The 19,463-nt window shown below is 44.2% G+C and overlaps 3 protein-coding genes and 1 long non-coding RNA gene across 4 annotated transcripts in view; 1 reads left to right on the top strand and 3 right to left on the bottom strand.

The window, feature by feature from the left end:
* The window catches only part of tctn2 (tectonic family member 2), a 30,176-nt gene extending 24,448 nt beyond the window's left edge, over positions 1-5,728 (bottom strand). The window contains exons 1-2 of the mRNA XM_028825223.2: positions 5,426-5,728; positions 2,191-2,304 (exon numbers count right to left, since the gene is read on the bottom strand). Coding sequence (XP_028681056.1) covers positions 2,191-2,304; positions 5,426-5,510 — 199 coding nt within the window. The 5' untranslated portion in view covers positions 5,511-5,728. The remainder of the gene's footprint in view (positions 1-2,190; positions 2,305-5,425) is intronic.
* LOC127526318 (uncharacterized) lies at positions 1,356-2,057 on the top strand. The gene is made up of 2 exons (XR_007933942.1): positions 1,356-1,489; positions 1,918-2,057. It is a non-coding gene; the product is annotated as an uncharacterized LOC127526318 (long non-coding RNA).
* Positions 5,729-8,506: 2,778 nt separating the features above from the next.
* nfkbil1 (nuclear factor of kappa light polypeptide gene enhancer in B-cells inhibitor-like 1) lies at positions 8,507-16,111 on the bottom strand. The gene is made up of 5 exons (XM_028825001.2): positions 16,006-16,111; positions 14,322-14,602; positions 13,849-13,961; positions 11,368-11,482; positions 8,507-9,211 (listed from the first exon to the last, which is right to left on the bottom strand). Exons 1-5 carry the CDS (start codon positions 16,092-16,094, stop codon positions 8,637-8,639), a joined length of 1,173 nt encoding a protein of 390 aa, XP_028680834.2. The 5' UTR covers positions 16,095-16,111; the 3' UTR covers positions 8,507-8,636.
* A 1,637-nt stretch (positions 16,112-17,748) lies between these two features.
* gtf2h3 (general transcription factor IIH, polypeptide 3) overlaps positions 17,749-19,463 on the bottom strand; it is a 20,400-nt gene continuing 18,685 nt past the window's right edge. The window contains exons 11-13 of the mRNA XM_028824657.2: positions 18,541-18,676; positions 18,062-18,098; positions 17,749-17,955 (exon numbers count right to left, since the gene is read on the bottom strand). Coding sequence (XP_028680490.1) covers positions 17,886-17,955; positions 18,062-18,098; positions 18,541-18,676 — 243 coding nt within the window. The 3' untranslated portion in view covers positions 17,749-17,885. The remainder of the gene's footprint in view (positions 17,956-18,061; positions 18,099-18,540; positions 18,677-19,463) is intronic.

Raw genomic sequence — 19,463 nt, forward strand, 5'->3', positions numbered from 1 at the left:
TAGTATCTGGTTTGCGTATGGTTTGAGGTAATTGGCAATCACATAAAGCACTCAATGTACACATAAATACACTTTTATTATTATTTTTTCTCTCAGCTTGTGCCGTTTGCTTTTCACCAGGTAAGTCTTCTAGATGGTCAGGACTCTGCAGCATTGATGGGGCCTTTCCAAGGAGGGTGATCATCTGCACCTAAGCAGCACTCACTTTACCTGGCAGTTCCTCAAGGTGTTTTTTGGAGACCCCGTCGAGCAGTTCCCAGGTGCGACCAGAATGACGAGACTTTTGTGTTCCACATATGTAAAATCTAAGTCTTGAGGTTTTTAGATTTGCAGAGTTTTCGACTGAGACGGTTGTGTGATCTGCAATGGCTATGCCGAGGAGTAGACATTACCTCCTGCTTTTCTTATGGTTGGTTGACTCCAAATCACGTGATCACTATTCATAACCATGTCATGCATATTCTCCACCTTGATGTGCTCTTTAGGCTGGTGAACTTCCCAATGACAAGGCACTGACCTGTGCAGGTAGCCATGCTTGGTATTGATGAGTGGATTCTTTTGGCACCAGCACTGAGCATCCAGCAGCATCTATAAGACTAATGTGCTCTTCTTGTCACTGCCATATCCTCCACTTGCTATTCAGACTGTTCTTCTGATGACTGCCCGTGTGTTTTTCATTGATTAGTGAACCTGTCATCCTGCTCTTGATGGCCTCGGCACCAGATGTTGTTGTCTGGAGCGGAGAATTGAGCTTGAAGTATCGGCAACTGATAATATTTTATTATTAAGTAATGCAAAGATATTGGTTGTCCGGTTACTCAGAGGAAGAGTAGCAAGGATTCGTTTTTTCCCAGTTTGCCTCAAACTAAACCAGAACACAGGCATCTGAGGAAAACGCTTCTGTTAAATAAAAGTCAAGGAATGTTACACTCCAACTATATAATGTACAGGTGAGACCGCATCTGGAGTCCTGTGTGCAGCTCTGGTCACCACAGTACAAGAAAAGACATTGCAGCACTTGAGGCTGTGCAGAGGAGAGCAACCAAGTGCATGATGGGACTTAAGGACACAGCCTAATGTGACAGACTCAGAGAATTAAACCTCTCGGGAACGTAATCCCGGTATTTAAAATCCTCAAAGGCCTTGATAAAGAAGATCCAGCAGAATTCTCAGCCAAGTGACCTGTGTGGGGTGTGTGTGTATTACAGCCACTTGATCACAAAACCAAATGATATGGTGGAAACAAAAAGAAGAGCAGCAACATCTGCTGAGTGTCAAGTAAGTCACTGAGGCCAACATTATGTGATGAGGAACACCAAGAAGAATTCTTTCAGCTTAAGGGGGAATCACAGACTGGAGGACACCAGAAATGAGTGGAATGTGAGTTTAATAGTGAAGCCAGGAAGCACTTCTTTATGTGAAGAGTTGTAGGAATCGGGAACAAACCACCGAGACGTGGGCTTGAAGCAGAAACCTGGACCTGAATGAGGTGGCGCAGTTAGGAGACCCAGGTTCGCTTCCCAGGTCCTCTGTGCATGGAGTTTGCACGTCCTCCCCGTGTCTGTGTGTTGTCCCACAGTCCAAAGATATGCAGGTTAGGAGAATTGGTGATCCTAAATTGTCCCTAGTGTATGAGTGTGTGTGTGTGTGTGTGCGTGAGTGTGCCCTGCGGTGGGCTGGCACCCTCCTCAGGGTTTGGTTCCTGCCTTGCACCCTGTGTTGGCTGGGATTGGCTCCAGCAGACCCCCCGCGCCCTGTAGTTAGAATATAGCAGGTTGGATAATGGATGGATGGAATATAATATGAAGTAATACGAAAATACAGCAAATGCAGTTTTGAAAACATACTGTATAAGAGACGTGATATTCATAAATATAAAAATAACTTTAATGACAGCTTTTTCTGTAATATTTTGAGCAGCTTGGGCAGCTTGGCTATTAGCTAAACAAATGCAAGGTCTCCTCTGGTTTTTGTCAAATTTCTTACATTCTTGTGTTTTTCTATGGATGTCCTACATAAGCATGGAGAGGAGAAATCACATTAAGTACAACAGAATCTAGCTATATCTCATCACTAAAGAGAAAGTCATGAACCTTACATATGACATTTATTTAAGATATGGTAAACATTTGAAATATGACCCCAACAATATAAAACATTTAGAATTAATAGTCATAAATTCCTGCATACCTGTGCTTAATGAAGGTGCAGCAACTGTCACCGTGAACGTGACCCCCGCCACATTGCCAGACAGCACAGAGACCACGGTGGGTTGAGAAGCGACAATAAAAGGAGGCTGAAACACTGGCCACAAAGAGAAGAAATGCCAAGTTAGTCCTCTGGTTATGCCATGTTAAAAACATAAAAGAACTTCTCATTTGTAACCTCGGGTCCAGATGATGGGCTTACTTGACTTCCAACAAAAAGCAAACGTTTATTTACACTTCATTCCGAAAATCTGAATGGTGTGAGCAAATTAAAAATATAACGTAAAGGTCAGCACCACCACCATCTATGAGATTCACTCCTGACACGCTGAAGCAGTTCTCCATTGTCTTGTCTCTTACTGGAAAAACTCTGGAGGCTGTGCATTGATTGGATAGTGACGCTGGCCCATTTGCATACACCAAGATACAGTGGATACACAGGAATCATGGGTAAAGATTCCTATCTTTATATACAATACGCTACCGTGGCTGGCCGTATGTCTGTCCAGGATTTTAAATCACCTGTAGCTCGCAAACCGTTTGACGTATTGACCTGAAATTTGGTACACAAATACAACGTGACGTCTACTAGCCGCTTTCGGGGGGATGATTGACTTCCAATGTTATTCCTCTTTGTATTTTTATTTTATTGTACAATCAATTCTCAGCAGTGCGGCACGTGTACAGGCGCCGTTCTCATCCCTACCACCTTTGCCGTCACTTCCCCTACCTCTTCATATCTTAAATCATTCTTGCAGCAGATTGAAGACTTAAGTGTCAGGTTAAATGAAAAATTACAGATATCGTATTAAGTAATTGCAACACAAACACTGACTTAATCAGTTTTAAAGTGAAAAGATGCTGACGAAAAAAGAGACGAAGCGGGCCACTAAGGTGGAGAAAAGAAGAGCTGCTCAGGAAGCAGCAAGCAAATCAACCTCTGAGCAAACGAATGCTAAACATACAGAGAAAGAGTCTGAAAACTGGGAATGCTCAAGTCAAGTGTATTCACGGCAAGTTACTGGTTCAAAGATAATCATTACAACAATGTATCTCTTGCATTGCCAAAATGCATCAGTGGGCTTTAACAGGCCCTAATTTTTGACAGCCACCCACCCCAGCCATGACTCTCTAAGAAGATAAGAAAACACTCCCAGTTTCGTTTAATTTTATAATTATATGAAGTTTGTCAATTTATTTTATTATTTTTAAATGACACGCATGTGTTATGGAGCTGCTTTGGTAAAGCTATAAAACTAGGTGGTCACCATCACCAAAAAGTACTTGTTAGGATCGAGGTTTAAATAGACATTTAGAGGGTGTGTAATTGTAGCTTAAATGATAACATCGTTATGCAAATAAAAAAGCATTAAATGCGATAAATAAATAAATAACACAACCTCATTTGCACTAGTTTTCTGTAATGGCACCCCTCAAAAGTGTATTTTTCTGAGACACGCCGCCCCCACTGACATTCTCAAATTGTAAATTCACTGTTTTGTATCTGAGACCTCTGCACTTCGCGGTCCCCAGTTCTTGCTCCTCTTTTGTGTCTCTGGGTTTCAATGCACAGGTCTGGCAGGGATGATTCTACTCAAAGCAAAGGGTGTGCCGTGGGCGCCACTTAGAGCTTCACCTGGGGCAGCAAAAGTGCTAGAGCCGACTCTGGATACAGCAGTACTTAGAAAACACAAGTGGGGCCGGGTGTGTGTGACCAGAACACTTCTGTGGAGGTTTCCTGCCATGTGCTTGGCACTACCATATACTGTCAGTCATGACATCTTTACACCCAGAATTGCTTTAAGCTGGTTTGACAAAAGATGAAGGGAACGACTGTGGATGAAACGTGATACTGAGATACAAATGACAAATTATAATCAGGCAGATTTTTTGGCTACTTGATGGAATGAATAAAGAGGGGCAGAAGAACTCCTACTCTGTTCAGTGCTTGCATGGACTGAGTGTTCAGCAGGGTCGTGGGGTCCAGTGGCTGTGGGCATTCACAGATCTTGACTTTGCTGTGATCATTGTGGAGTCAATGGAGGCTCTGATCGGGGCAATTGAGAGACTGAGCGAGGAGTCTGAGTGTCTGGGCTTGTGAGCATCCTGATTAAAACCAAAGATCCAGGCCTTTAATGACCCCTTGGGCACAGCCATCAGCAGTGTATCTGTTTGCGGAGAGAGTGTCGACCTCGTTGAGAGGTTTACTTACCACGGCAGTGACATTCATGTCTCTGAAATCAGTAGAAGGATTGAGAGAGCATGGGGGGTCATGAGGTCGCTGGAAAGGGGTGTGTGGTGCTCCTGATATCGATGCGAAAGGACGAAGGTCCAAGTCTTTAGAGTCCTGGTGCTTCCTGTCTTGCTATATGGTTGGGAGACATGGATGCTATCCAGTGACCTGAGACGCAGACTGGACTCCTTTGGTTACTGGGTCTCTCTGGAAAAATCCTTGGTTACTTCTGGTTTGACTTTGTGTTGAATGAGCAGATACTTATGGAGTCCCAAGTGAGGCACATTACCTACAATGTGAGGGAGTGTCAGTTATGGTACTACGGCCAGGTGGTGTGATTCCCAGAGGGTGAGCAGCTCACAGGGGACGCCCACGTTAACACCTGGCTGCCACAGATGGAGGGTCATTTCCAGAGGGTGGGACTGGGCCGCGTGTCTGCCTGGGGAGTTGCTAACCAGGATCCCGAGCCGATTCGCCGTGTGGTGGGTGTGACGACGTACTGCACCAGTGCCTGCTCCCCAACCTGACCTGACCTGAAGAACTCGAGTGGAGTCAATTAGATGCAGCATACAGTAAACTCATAACTCTAACAGCGACATAAACTATGCAGTGTTAAAACTAATCACACAAAACCGTCTTTAATTTTTCTTTTGTGCAAAATGGGTCCTAAAACAATGTGAAGAACAAGATAATATTAGGGATTAACATGGTATTTACGAAAAGGCAGAAACTGAGAGACAGCAATTCACCGTAGATAATACGTGGGCACCTTATTCACAAAAAGTGTGCGGATATCCAAAGAAAAAAGAAACAGTTCTATAACTTCTTGCGTGCACGTACATAATATTTAACAAGAAAGGGGTCGTATTGCGCGTGTTAACAAAATATAACAGGAGACAGTAAAATTCGATGTACGCTAAATGTTACCATTAAGAAAATACGCTTAAATACCCAGGAAGAATTGTAATAATTACAAAATACTTACCCGCACTTCCTTCAGCGAATATATTGAGTGATGGCAGGGAAATCGAAAAAAATGCCAGTAAAAAAATTGAAAGTTCTCTGTTCATGGCAGCGATCCGCTCGTATAAAAAACAAAAGAAAAATATTACAAATGCGTAAACAGCGCTAGACAACGACGTCGCATGACCATGTTTATCACATGAAATATATATATTTTAATATGTATAGTGCATTCAGTATGTTTTACAGATTAAGAACGCATTCGCACTGTATGTGAAAACCCCATGGCAACGAAAGGCGTCACCGTCATACGCCAGTTCATTCGCAAAGCGTGCTGGGAATACGAGTACCCGTTGATTGGCAGCGCATGCTGGGAGTTTGAGTGCCCGCTCACTCGTAGAGCATGCTGGGAATGCGAGTGCCACAGTGAGCGCACGTTTGCATTTTACCGTCCATATAAACGAAGAACGCGGAGAAGGACAGAACTGAAAAGGTTAAGGGAAGCGCGGGAGTAAATGAAACCTTTAGGGCACGTAATATACTAGCCTAATACTAAAGGAACCAAAAGTCGCGGACCAAATGAGAATGTGTACAGCCATTAAACAATCTATTTCAAATGACAGAATTAAGTAGAATCGGTGGCTACGCTCGGAAAACTAGAAATTTGAGATCATTTATTTTTAGTGTGAAATGGCGAAGAACAAATGTTTGGCAATACGTGTGAAAATGCTGCTGAACGATTTTTATATTTTATTTCAGTACTGTATGATATTATGGGGCAAAGAGCTTACAAGTATGGAGTGTTTAATTAGAGATATTCAAAAAGGCAAAGTGAGTGGACATTAAGTAAATTTAAATGTGCTTTACATTGAAAGGGAATTAAACAGTAGATGGTCCTAGGGGTAAAACTTTGTTCACAACCCCACTTATCCAGTTCATGGTAGCAGGGAGCCAGAGTGTGTCCCAATGGCATTGTGCACAAGGTAGACACCAACCCTGGACCGGGCACGAGGCCCTCAGAAGTAAAATTTGTGCACACGCCATCAATTTACCCGACACTGATATCTTTTGAGATGCAGGAGAGAAAAAAAAGGAAAGCCCCAGAAGACATTGGGAGAACATGCAAAGTTCACACAAACAGGATTCGAACCTAGGATGCTAGATCCATGAGACTCCAACTCTGACTGCTGTGCCACTCTAAACTGAAGCCCACTCCATTGTCGTGGATTCTATGATAAACGTGCATAGTCATGTTATTGTCCGAAGGGTAAAAAAATGTAGAATGGGCCAGCTGCTATGGGTGTGCACAGACTCCCAATAGTGAAATAAATGACCATTTAGTATGGTGGTGTACACGAATGTAAAGTACAGAACTGGATGCAAGTCATGAGACACTGACAAATGGGCCATGTAGCAGGACAGTAAAATAGTTTGCATGCAATCCAGACCGTTCTTATACCAATTGTCTTCTATTTAATTTTTTTTTATTTCAGCTTATTTACAAGGTAAGGAATAAGACTCCAGCTACAGTGCAAAAACCTACAGATACTTGTGCGGCCTTTACATGGTAGTGGGGATAAAAAAGAAAAGGAAGAAATTAAGGAAGCAGCCTGGCTGTGCAAAGGCAGGAGGAGAAGATGGAGTAAAGGGACTACTGTATATAAATCCAATGTTTTATGTACCCACCAATTTCAAACCATCTTATCCTGAGCAGGGTTGTGAAGAAGCTGGTGCCTATTCTGGAGCATTGGGAGAGCAGCCGGGACAATCCCTGGACAGGGTACCAGTCTATCCAACCCGTTGAATCCAAACACAGGGTCACGGGGGTCTGCTGGAGCCAATCCCAGCCAACACGGCACAAGCCAGGAACCAATCCCGGGCAGGGTGCCAACCCACCGCAGGACACACACAAACACACCCATACACCAAGCACACACTAGGGCCAATTTAGAATCGCCAATCCACCTAACCTGCATGTCTTTGGACTGTGGGAGGAAACCCACGCAGACACGGGGAGAACATGCAAACTCCACGCAGGGAGGACCCTGGAAGTGAACCCAGGTCCCCAGCTCTCCCAACTGCGAGGCAGCAGCGCTACCAACTGGGTGCCGGTCTATCCCAGGTAAAATGTATGGTTACTGTGCAAATCTGTGAGGGATGTGCACTCTGCGACCATCTTTAATTTTTCTCTTTAAGTTGGTCTCATTGTTAGAGAATTTCTGCCAGCACTGCTCGCCTAATTTGAAGATGTGGGTCACCTTACATGTTTGCGTGGTGCCAGATATTCTCTGGTGATGAAGACAAGCCATAAAAGGGACATACAGGTTCCCCAACATGAAATGTGTGCTGCCTATAGACCCCAAGCCTTGACCCTTGCTTACCCAAGTCTATAGGGTGGCATTAACAACAGTCCTTCTGTGAGTCCTGCCACACAGACAGCCAGTAGTGAACAAACGGGGCATCATGGTGTGAGAATCTCTTATGGTATTTTTAGACCAGCAGAAAGGAAGTAGAAATAACATGAAAAACAACAGGGTGACCCCTGCACGCCATTTTCTCTAAATATATGACAACTACAACAGAGTTCATTCTCTTTTCTTCTCTCATCATGATCATTGGTCTCCTGCGCTGGTGCTGCGGTGAGGCCTGTACTCTCTTATTCTAGCTAGCCATTCTGTCAACTGTTCCCCTCTACCTTGCAATCAGGTGTCAGTGCCATTTGTTCTGTGGCACCCCCATTTCGCATGTAATCAAGGCACCACCCCAGTGACCCCTACAATGTCCAGCCTTGCATAGAAAAAGTTAACCCCTTATAAAATGCATCCATCCATTTTCAAAACCCACTTATTCCAAACAGGGTCGTGGAGAACACGAGTCTATCCCAGCATGCATCAGGAGTAAGGTCAATAGCAGGGTCCGTATAGTGGATATGAAACTTAATGACTTATCATAAAAAAAAAAAGGTCAGGACAGGATTTAAATCATCAAGAGGAGTTACCAGTATGGCTAATCTGTTAATAAAGAAGATCACCAAGAACTGCTTCAAGTAGTAAATAAATTTTTTAAAACATTATACAAAAAAATAAATTAAAACTGAGAAGTATGGGCAAACAACTAATTAACAGAGATAAGTTGCAATTACTATAAATATTGCCCAGTTTAACAGTCTGTTAAATTTCCTTCAAGACTAAGGAAACAAAGAGCACATCGATATTGCAGGCCCAGCCCTGGGATCACTTGGAGCTTTCGGCGAGTCTGTTTAGCTCCTGCGAGAGGGCTGTCACAGTGTTCAGGATTTGCGTCCGCTCTTCTTCCTTCAGTCGTGAACCACACCGCTGGATAAACTTGTCTGGGTGCCAGAGAGCCTGCTGTAGCCTAAGGAATTTCCGAAAAGCGGCCTTATCTTCTCGATTCACTCCATAAATGATCACATTCACCATCTCCTGAACAGATCCACGAGGAGAAGGCCAAGGAATATCTGTGTACCCGAGCGTAGAATTCGAATCTCCTTGGAATGAGGCAGCACACTTCTCCTGGTATCGCTCCTTCCTGCTTTGCAGTAACTCTGTTTCTTTTCTTGTCGCAAGAGCTAAATAAGCCATGTGATCGGCTTCCAGCTTTGCCTGAAATGCCCTCCGACTTTGCAACTCTGCGTCCGTCTCCATTTTACTGGAGCCGGCTCGCTTTCCGGAGCCAGACTGCCATGTGCTCTTTTTGCTTTCTGCCCGCTTGTGGCCATATTCTTGCCTTATTCTGTTGGCCCACTGATCAAAGGTCTCCGGTTCAGGATAGTCCTGTGAAAAATCACCTGTTGATGGAAAGAAAATAAAAAGGAGAAGATGAATACAAGATATCTTTGTATCATAAGGATTTAAGTTACCAGCCTTTTGGAAATAAAATATGGCAGACAAAGACTAAAATATGAACAACCAGGTAACATTACAGCCAACCTAAGGGAACTGGTGTCACGTGGTGAGGCCTAGAACAGGGTTTCTTAAACTATGGGTTGCAGGTCACCGTTGTATTTCATGGGAAAGGGTAATATGTGGTTTGTGAAGTGTGTCACGGTGGATTGGCATGTGTTGATTAAGCAATAAAATTTGCAACCCTCAAAAGGTGACAACATAAGGATATGAAGAGAAACAGCACAACGGGACAACCCGCCCCATGACAATCGTGGGCAGTTCTCAGAGTGGGACTCCATTCCTCCCTGGCTAGGATTGTCATTCATGAACCTTGAAAGGGAAACTGCCATCCCTGATGTTCTGATGATTGTAAAGGAATGGGTCTCAAAAATGCTAAAATGGGCAACATTGGGTTGTGAGTTAAAAAAAATGTTGGTAACAAATCATATTATGTGATATCATCTACTGTTAAATTCTGCTCTGTACTTGTAAAAGTTTTATTTTTATACTGTATTGAGAATTTGTTCTGTGTACTGTATTGTATTGACCCCCTTCTTTTTGACACCCACTGCACGCCCAACCTACCTGGTAAGGGGTCTCTCTTTGAACTGCCTTTCCCAAAGTTTCTACCATTTTTCCCTACAAGTTTTTTTTTTGGGAGTTTTTCCTTGTCTTCTTAGTCAAGGCTGGGGGGCTGTCAAGAGGCAGGGCCTGTTAAAAGCCCATTGCGGCACTTCTTGTGTGATTTTGGGCTATACAAAAATAAATTGTATTGTACTGCAGTTTAAAAAATGCACATGGGCTTCTTTTGGACTTCATGAGACTTATAAAAACATCAGTAGATAGTTAATTCATCTCTGTGCTGCGTGGCGTATTGACGTGCTGGTACAATTACTTGCTAATATGAAGGATTCACAAGACTAAAACTAAATATGTCAAGAGAAATGTGTCTCAGTTAAACCACTCCAAAGTGAAATTTTGTTAGCAGGTCACACTGCAGAGATGAATAAACACTTTACTGATACTTTCTAAGTCTTATGAAGACCTAAAGAAGTGTTTGTTAAGGCCTTGTTATTGAATAGTAAATAAGTGACACATGCACTGTTGCAGTACCAAAGTTTAAGAAACCCGGGCAAAGAAGGCAGAGGTGGGTTGGGTAACGTGGAGCAAAAAGTGGAGTTGACTGGGTGATAAGGCACACATAATCCCACTGATGACATGGTTGGAGTGGTGGAGCATGGGAAAATAATTGGGCCTCAAGTCTAAACTTGTCAAGAGGTTTACTTACCTTGGCAGTGACATTCATGTCTCTGGTGACTCTTCCTATGAAGTCGGTAGACGGATTGGGAGAGCATGGGGGGTCATGATGTCGCTGGAAAGGGGTGTGTGGCGCTCCATATATCTATACAAAAGGACGAAGGTCCAAGTCTTTAGAGTCCCGGTGCTTCCTGTCTTGCTATATGGTTGCGAGACATGGACGCTATCCAGTGACCTGAGACAAAGACTGGACTCCTTTGGTACTGTGTCTCTCCGGAAAATCCTTGGGTACCATTAGTTTGACTTTGTGTTGCTCACGGAGTCCCGAATGAGGCACATGACCTGCATTGTGAGGGAGCGTCAGTTACGACACTACGGCCATGTGGCGTGTTTCCCCAAGGGTGATCCGGCTCGTAAGATCCTCATTGTTGGCGACCCGAGTGGCTGGACCAGGCCAAGGGGTCGATCACATAACACCTGGCTGTGGCAGATAGAGGGTCATTTCTGGAGGGTGGGACTGGACAGCGCATCTGCCTGGGGGGTTGCCAACCAGGATCCCGAGTTGTTTCGTCGTGTAGTGGGTGTGGCAACACGCTGTACCAGTGCATGCTCCCCAACTTGACTTCACTTGGGGCAGCCATTCAAAGTGGCCATTGTAGTGCTCATCACTGTTTCTCAAACAGGGACCCCCCCCTGAATACTAGCAATGTGTTGTCACTATTATGGGATGTAGATCTTTAAAAAAAAAATCTGATCTGCTCTCTGTAATCATGACAAAAACACGTAAATCATAATAACTTACGGTCATACTGCCCAAAGGTCTCAAAAAGTTCTTCCTCGCACTCTCCCAAAAGTTTCTCACGCCACTCTCTTTCAGGATCCCTGCCTGGGAGTTTTTCTCCGTTTAAGGTTAATGTCTGAAATAAATAGGAATCTGTTAATCATCCTAGGAATGTTTAGAAATTAAAAATATAAAATGGTTAAAAAAGAAGAAAGGACGTGAACCAACGTCTTTACATTGTAAAGTCAAGTCACACTGTCCCAGTGTTCAACTGTGTGCACAAGGCTGCCAGAGGTGGTGGTGGTCTGTGTGCTGTTCTGCAGGAGAGCACTGAAACAGCTGATCAGTAGCAGACCCTGAAACCGACTGTGACAATCTGCCTTGGGGGAGCAGAATGAGAAGATGTCTTAACTCCAGCTAAGAACAGCGGACAACCAAACAACATCCAATTGTCAGTCTCGATGAATGCTCAATAATCCAGGTAAGGAAATTCTAGTAAGTTGATTCAGTTCATCTGGACATAGTTCCTTTCCAGGGAGATACGTTACATCATGTCATCCAAGTGACGTCCTCAGTCTCAGCTGACTGCAGGTTTTTCCAACCTTATAAACAGTACCTTTGCATAATAACCGCAACTAGCACCACTGACTAACACACTCACCATCCACTAGAGCACAAAACAGGTGTCAGCAGGACTCTACAACACACAGCAAACACCACACACCCACAGACACAGCGGCCAGGGAAGCAGAAGAACATCATATCAAAAAGGCCCTGAGAAAATGTGGTTATTCCAGCTGGACTAGCAGGGAAGACACCTAAAGCACGCTCTAAGCCACGGGTGTCGAACTCCAGGCCTAGTGGGCTGCAGGTTTTCACTCTAACCCTTTTCCTAATCAGTGTCCAGTTTTCACAGCTAATTAACTCCGCGCTGATCTTAACGATTCAGTCCTCTGCATTAATTCATTTCTTCATTAAATGGCAGCCAAACAGAAATGAGATGTGAAACGAGCCAACAGATGACCAGCCGAACTGGAATATCAAACTCCAACCAATTTCACTCCAACCAGTTCCTTAATGAGAAGCCAATTCTTCTTGTTAATTAAACCCATCATTTAATTCCACGGCTCATTGCTGCTCTCATTCTGCCACAGCAGAGATTTCCAAAACTGTTGATTTTCTGTTTTTTCTAACAACGGCGTCAAAATGTTTTGGTGACCTCGGAGATCAACCTTACTGAGACCCTCACCTTTCTTTATGTTCAGATAATGTGGTTAGCTGGTGATGTGGCAGCTTGTTTTGTGTCTCATTATTATTTGGCTCTTAATTAAGGAAAAAGAAACAACTAAGGGGCTTGAGTCAAGTTAATTAAAACAAAGGCAAAAGAAGGTAATTAGCAGCAAACAACTGGTCACTGATGAAGAAGATGGTTAGAATGAAAACCTGCAGCCACTGCGGCCCTTCAGGACTGAAGTTCAACACCCCTGAGCAATCCAGGAGAGAGGAAGGACAAGCGCTGCCTAAGCGAAAAGCTTTGGTGATCCCTTATGTGTCAGGAGTATCACAACAGCTGAGTCGCATTTTTTCAAAACAGCAGGTCTCGGTGGCTTTCAAACCCCAAAACACGCTACGGCAAAAATTGGTCCACCCCAAGGATCGAGTGCCCCGGAACAGACAGAGTAATATAGTTTACGCAGTTAAGTGCCAAGAGGATTGCCATGAATTATACATCGGGGAAACCAAACAACCACTGGCAAAGCGGATGGCACAACACAGAAGAGCCACCTCGTCAGGCCAGGACTCTATTTATACCTACAGGACAGTGGTCACTCTTTCAGTGATGAAGATGTACACATCCTGGACAGGGAGGAACGCTGGTTTGAGCGAGGAGTCAAGGAGGCCATTTACATGAAAAAGGAACAACCATCTCTGAACCGAGGAGGGGGCCTAAGAGTACATCTCTCACCATCTTACAATGCGGTGATTGCAGCCATTTCCCAGCTCTCTGTGACTGGTATTCATGGCCATTGATCAATGGACAATTTGCTTATCATTGATCACACGGCCCATTGTTAGTCAGTGGTGCTAGTTTTGGTCATTACGCAAAGGTATTGTTTATAAGGTTGGAGAAACCTGCAGTCAACTGAGACTGAGGACATCACTTGGATGACATGATGTAACATATCTCCCTGGAAAAGAACTCTGTCCAGATGAAATGAATCAACTTTCTAGAATCCAACTGTCAGTGTGGATGACGACGTCCATAGGGAGGTGGCACAAACTCAAAGCTTGTGTGGAGTTCCATATTGTAATAATGTTTAATTAGCATGTAGAGGGTGTCAAAGTGCAAATGGGTCACTTATGGTTTGTGAAGTGTGTCACGCTGTGCGTCAATTAAGCAATCAACTTTGCAGTCTGCCACCCTGTACACATTTTAAAAAGTGACACCTATCGAATAAAGCGCTATGTAAAGCAGGTGACACTGCTCTTTGCCATACTGACCTGGTCTGCCTGCATCCACTGCAAAATATCCTGAGGTGTTACTCCAGCAAGATTGGGGGTCTCCATGGCTGCTGGGCAGATTTTCTTCAGAGGAACAACAAAATCATCATAATCTGGAGATGGGGTGGAAAGGGAGAAGCAAAACACCAAAAGAATGAGAAAAGGAGACTGCCATTGTATTGTAGAAACTGTTTTGAAATGCAGACCCCATACTGGAATGAGAAACTTGCACAGTGCAGAATACTGCTGAAGCAAATGAAACGAACGGCATGGGGAGACAAACACAGAGGACACAGAAAAGGGACGGCCTGCATCATGAGAACTGGCGGTGGGAAATGGAAGTTCACTGCATGTAATATAATCATAGCAGGGGAGTGCAATAATCATCATTGAAATAAATGTACGGCACAATAAAAGACACAATGTAAATGATAAGCAGAAGGGCAGATGGACGATACAAACTACAGGCCCACCTCTCTTGCCATGCCGCAGTGCCCTGTTTGCAGCCACGTGTAATGGGGTGTCACCCCTCTGGTCTCTGCTCAGTGGATCGGCGCCCCTTTTAATCAGTAGCATCAAGACTGCGTCGTCGCCCAGAGAACAGGCTAAATGCAGGAGGCTGCGGCCTTTACGTCCCGTGGAGAAGTTGAGGTCGACGTGTTTGTGCTTACGCAGGTACGACTTGAGCTTCAAGAGGCTGCCTTCCTCCACATAGCGCAGGATTTTCTTTTGTTTCCGAGATGCCTTGGACGCCCTGCATGGGAGAAGAGAACGATTTAGGAGACCAAAGTCAAACAGTCCAACAGCTGAAATGAAACTCTGTACTCAAGCAGCTATGACAACACTGTATCGGCGCTAAGTGCCAAGCCCACCAGGACTCACTCACCCACCCTCAATTCAAAGGGGTCTCTGGGAGTCCACAACTTCAACGACAATCATCTGAAACTAAACTCAAGAGAACGAGGAAGACCAGCACTGAATGCACAATTAATAGGTCATAGAGTGATTTAAGGGTTAAAAGAAATAAAATCCCAAAATGAACAAACGCATTAAAGACAATAAAAAAATGTGCAGTTTATTTTATGGTGGAATTTAACAGGGAGAACACCACCGGGAAGCGACTTCACAAATTCACTTCTGGGATCGCTGAACACTGCATGTGTCCATTACATCATGCCCCTAGATATGAAAGGCACTATATAATGGACACCTGCACTGTTGTGCATGTCTCCTTGTATTTATCATAGAGTGTCTTTCATATCTATCAACAATCTTGGATTTAATCCATTGTATTTATTATATAGTGCCCTTTGTACCTCTATACTGTATTTACCATATATTATATAGCGCATTTCAAATCTGTCGCTCTCATCACTTCCAGACATGAACATGCGACTCGGCCGAAAGACCGCAGTTTGTAAAAATAAAGACCCCGTCCAGCAATAACGGCACTTGCGTGTGTCTGGTCACTCAACACGATTGATGATCTGGAGACTTCGTGAACTACTGGAACAGCTTAAACAGTAACAGCCGTCAGGACATCGCAGGGCAGGGAAATGGAGTCGAGTGATGAGGGCGCCGAGGACAGTAGCGAGCGGGCAGCACAGCATGGCCAGGGGTCACAGAGACCAACACAGGTGGCAGGCACAACTCGACGGTAGACCGTCATGTACAGTGGGGCAGTCCAATCTGACTGGCATGCCTAGAAGAAGACAGCAGTAGCGCGACAAACACAAGTGGCGTAACCATGTTAACGTAACCCGCACGTCGTCGGGTGGTGCAAGAACCGCAAAGGGGCGGACGGGCAGCGAGGACTTGATGGGGTGAGGCGCCAGGCACAACCGCTGCGCCACCAGCCACTCCAAACCAAAGTCCCAAAAACGCATTCGTGTTATTTTTGTGGCTAAGGGTTGTGTGTGTGCGATCAAAGTGTGTCGCTTTTTAACTATGTTTAAACTGCTGTCTTGCTCAGTTCAGGCTGTACGTGTCTCGGCGTGGACCACAAACACTGGCTAGAGTGCAAATGGCCTTTACAACAACAATAATAATAACATGTAAAGTCAATAAAATAGGACTGGTTATAATGTATTGTCGTCAAAAATAAAAGACACACCCGAACTTCTAATTTAAATTCCGTAATAAAGAAAAAACGCTCACATTATATCTCGACGCGCGACCATCAGACGCCGGCGACAAAACAAGCAGGATAGATGATGTCTTATCGGCTCAGTTATGATGTAACACATTGTGCGCAGCACTTCTGTTCCTGCCCCCTGGAAACTTCAGCTCATGTTGGTTTGGTCCGTATACTGTACACGGCTAGTAAGGTATGCTTCATAAACAATGAAAAAAACAAAATTAGTGCCCAGGAAGAGGTGGGCCGGGGTCTACAGGACTGCTTGTTGTCTGTTCTGACTGAATGTAGATCCCCGCTTGTTTATTTTCTGTACTGATGCTGCTGATTCAGAGCTCAATGATAACACTAATGGACATACTCGTATACGGTTTAGACCCATTTGTATTAGTCAATTTAACGATTTCAAATTTCTCAGTTTTAAATCTTTTAATTCTCGCAGATGCACCTCTTCATTGGGAAGAAACACTACTTTTCCCTGATGGCAGCACGATTTAGACGATCTAAAAGTCTCCGACTTAAAGTTTAAATCTGAACAATATATTCAATCTCATTTTGCTTTTCCTTTATTTCACCGAGTAATAATTTACGTTTGTTTGCGCTAATGCTATCTTTACTATCATTTTTTCTGAGACTTTCGAATTTTAGTACTTTAATTATCTGTAACATGCTCTGCGTGTGTATGGTGCCAACGTTTTTGAATTCTTTAGATAGATACTTTATTATAATCCCAAGGGGACATTCACATACTCCAGCAGCAGCATACTGATAAAAGAAAATATTAAATTAAAGAGTAATAAAAGAAAGGGGTAGGAGTTAACAGTGAAATAGAAAAAACGTAGAAAAAATAAAGTCATACACGGAGCTGCTTTACGACGTTCTACTTTGTCTTTTATTTCCGGCCCTAGGCGCAGTTAAATCTTTTAGCACAAAGTCACGTCTTGTCCCAGAGAGATATACTTCACTAGTAGGACCACATCTGAAGTACTGTGTGTATTTCTGACCACCACACTACAAAAAAAGATGTACTTGAATCAGCATGGAGGAGAGCAACCAAGTGCATCATGGAACTCAAGGACATGCCCTACTGTAACAGGCTCAGAGAGTTAAACCTCATTAGTCTCACATGTGAGGACTTAGTCCCAGTATTTAAAATCCTCAGAGACATTGATGAAGTAGATCCAGTAGAATTCGTTCCACTTAATGGTGACCCACATACTCAAGAGCACCAGTGGCGATTAGGACAAAGCCAGGAAGCACTTCCTTACAAACAAACTACTAAGACATGGACATGAAGCAGGAACCTTGAGAAACATTAAGATGGATCTGAATGAAGGATTTGGACAGCTTAGTTATTAGATAAACAAACAGGCTTAATGGGCTGAATGGCTTCCTCTCGTTGGTCAGATTTCTTATGTTCTACTGTCTTCTAACAGGAAACAAACCCCGGGTACCACAGAGCACACACACACACCCCACACCCCAAGCACACACTAGGGACAATTTAGAATCGCCAATGCACGTAACCTGCATGTTTTTGGATTGTGGGAGGAAACCCACACAGACATGGGGAGAACATGCAAACTCCACACAGGGAGGACCCGGGAAGTGAACCCAGGTCTCCTAACTGCGAGGCCACAGCGCTACCAATGCACCACCATGCTGCCCAATGTGAAAGAATCCCAGTAGCAAAATGCTTGTTGACCAGTGTACAGTATTCAATAATAAATAGTCTTGTAGATTTCCTGAAATAGATGACTTCCCCCTTTTTTTTTTTTTTTACAAAACATAAAACTTTATTTAACATATAACTAAATATCAGATCTTACAGGAAAACAATTAAAAATTCAGGCAGGCGTCAGACGTGTCCCTGCCTTCAGTGTCGGCCATCACTACCTCACTGTCACGTCCCCAGCTTTGGCTTCTTCTTCTTTGCTTTCAGGACGGGTGGTAGAGCGATCTTGAAAGCAGTCCTAGAAGTAAAAATAAAACACCCATTCAAGTCAGAGAGGAATTCAAGCGTTCTTCAGGTCGAAATGATATAAAAAAAAAAGGAAAAATGTAGAGGATGATACCCACTCGCATGTTGTGCAGATGGGGCTGAAGTTGCAGAAAACTTCATATTAAAAAGAAAAAAGAGAGAGAAAGAAATGTTAAAAACAAGAGCCGGACCACCACTACTGTTAACTCATCAATCCCATTAAAGCAAATTAAACATTAAGGGAGACAGCAGTGTTTAGGAATGCTTCTTCAAGGGTCCTGTGGCCTGTGTGTGGAGTTTACTTGTTCTCCACTTTGGGGTCCCCAGGTTTTCTCACAGATCCTAAAGACGGGTTCACACTGGCACACGCGTGTGTGTGTGTGTGTGTGTGTGTGAGAGGGACAGAGACTGGACCCTGCAATAGGCTGACTCCCACAAAGCCAGGCTCAATCCAGCCACCCCACACACAACTTTGAACCAGATTACACCGGTGTGAAAGAACACAAAATTGTGCGACGAGTGTCAATTGTCCTTCCCTTGTTAAACGATTACATTTTAAAATGATGAGGGAACTTACTGGATAAACAGACTGAGCACACGTAGCCAATCTCAATGAGATTCCGATGACAAAAACACGCAGCTCTGTAGTCCACGTGGACAGGAGGAGGCAGGACAAGCTGAGAGCGCTGATCAGGATCTGGCAGGAAAACCCACTGAGAAAACAAAACAAAGCTGCTGTTTAGCGTTTAGGAACTCTTCAGAGTATAAAAGAAACGGCAAAAACAACATAATGGCACCCATGATGTACTGGTTACTATTTACAGTGTACCCTCTATGGTGGGCAGCACGGTGGCACAATGGCAGGCCAGGGTTCACGCTCCAGGTCCTGTGCGGTAGTTTGCGTGTTCTTAGCGTGTCTGCAGGAGTTTCCTCCCACAGTCCACAGACATGCAGTTTGGGTGAAATGGTGACGTCACATTGGCCTGTTGTAGTCACCTGGCACCCTTTCTTGACAGGCTTCGGCTCCCACTCCCCGTGTCCCTGGTCTCGATTAAGCAGGTCAGAAAACGACAGGACACTCTGTGGCCACTTTATTAGGCCCACCAATCCTCTTAACAGGTTGGACCTCCTCCTCCAGAACAGCCTCAATTCTTTTAAGTGCCGCTGATTTCCTCTAAAGACTCAACATCATCATGGAGTCCGGCCTAACATTCACTGCACCCCAAGTCATGGCCAGGTTTGTGCAGCCAACTTGAGATGATGTGTGCTTTGTTAAATGGCGTACCGTCCTACTAGAAGCATCCACTGGAAAAAAAGGAAGACGCATAGCCAGCAGCAGTGTTTAGGTGTGCTATGGCATTCATAGGATTGGGGGGGATCCTTTGAATGCCATAGCACACCTAAACACTGCTGCTGGCTATGCATCTTCCTTTTTTTCCAGTGGATGCTTCTAGTAGGACGGTACGCCATTTGAGAGGCCTAAAGTGTGTTAAGATACAG

Source organism: Erpetoichthys calabaricus, chromosome 18 (assembly GCF_900747795.2).
Source record: "Erpetoichthys calabaricus chromosome 18, fErpCal1.3, whole genome shotgun sequence".
Classification (NCBI taxonomy): Eukaryota; Metazoa; Chordata; class Cladistia; order Polypteriformes; family Polypteridae; genus Erpetoichthys; species Erpetoichthys calabaricus.

Bases quoted from the DNA above. Each gene is read 5' to 3' on its own strand.
- nfkbil1 (XM_028825001.2), bottom strand. From the start codon at position 16,094: ATGTGTTACATCATAACTGAGCCGATAAGACATCATCTATCCTGCTTG. The intron at 13,962-14,321 runs GTGGGCCTGTAG...CCCCATCTCCAG, and splicing joins ACTGCGGCATGGCAAGAGAG to ATTATGATGATTTTGTTGTT. The intron at 11,483-13,848 runs GTCAGTATGGCA...TATTTATTTCAG, and splicing joins AGTGGATGCAGGCAGACCAG to ACATTAACCTTAAACGGAGA.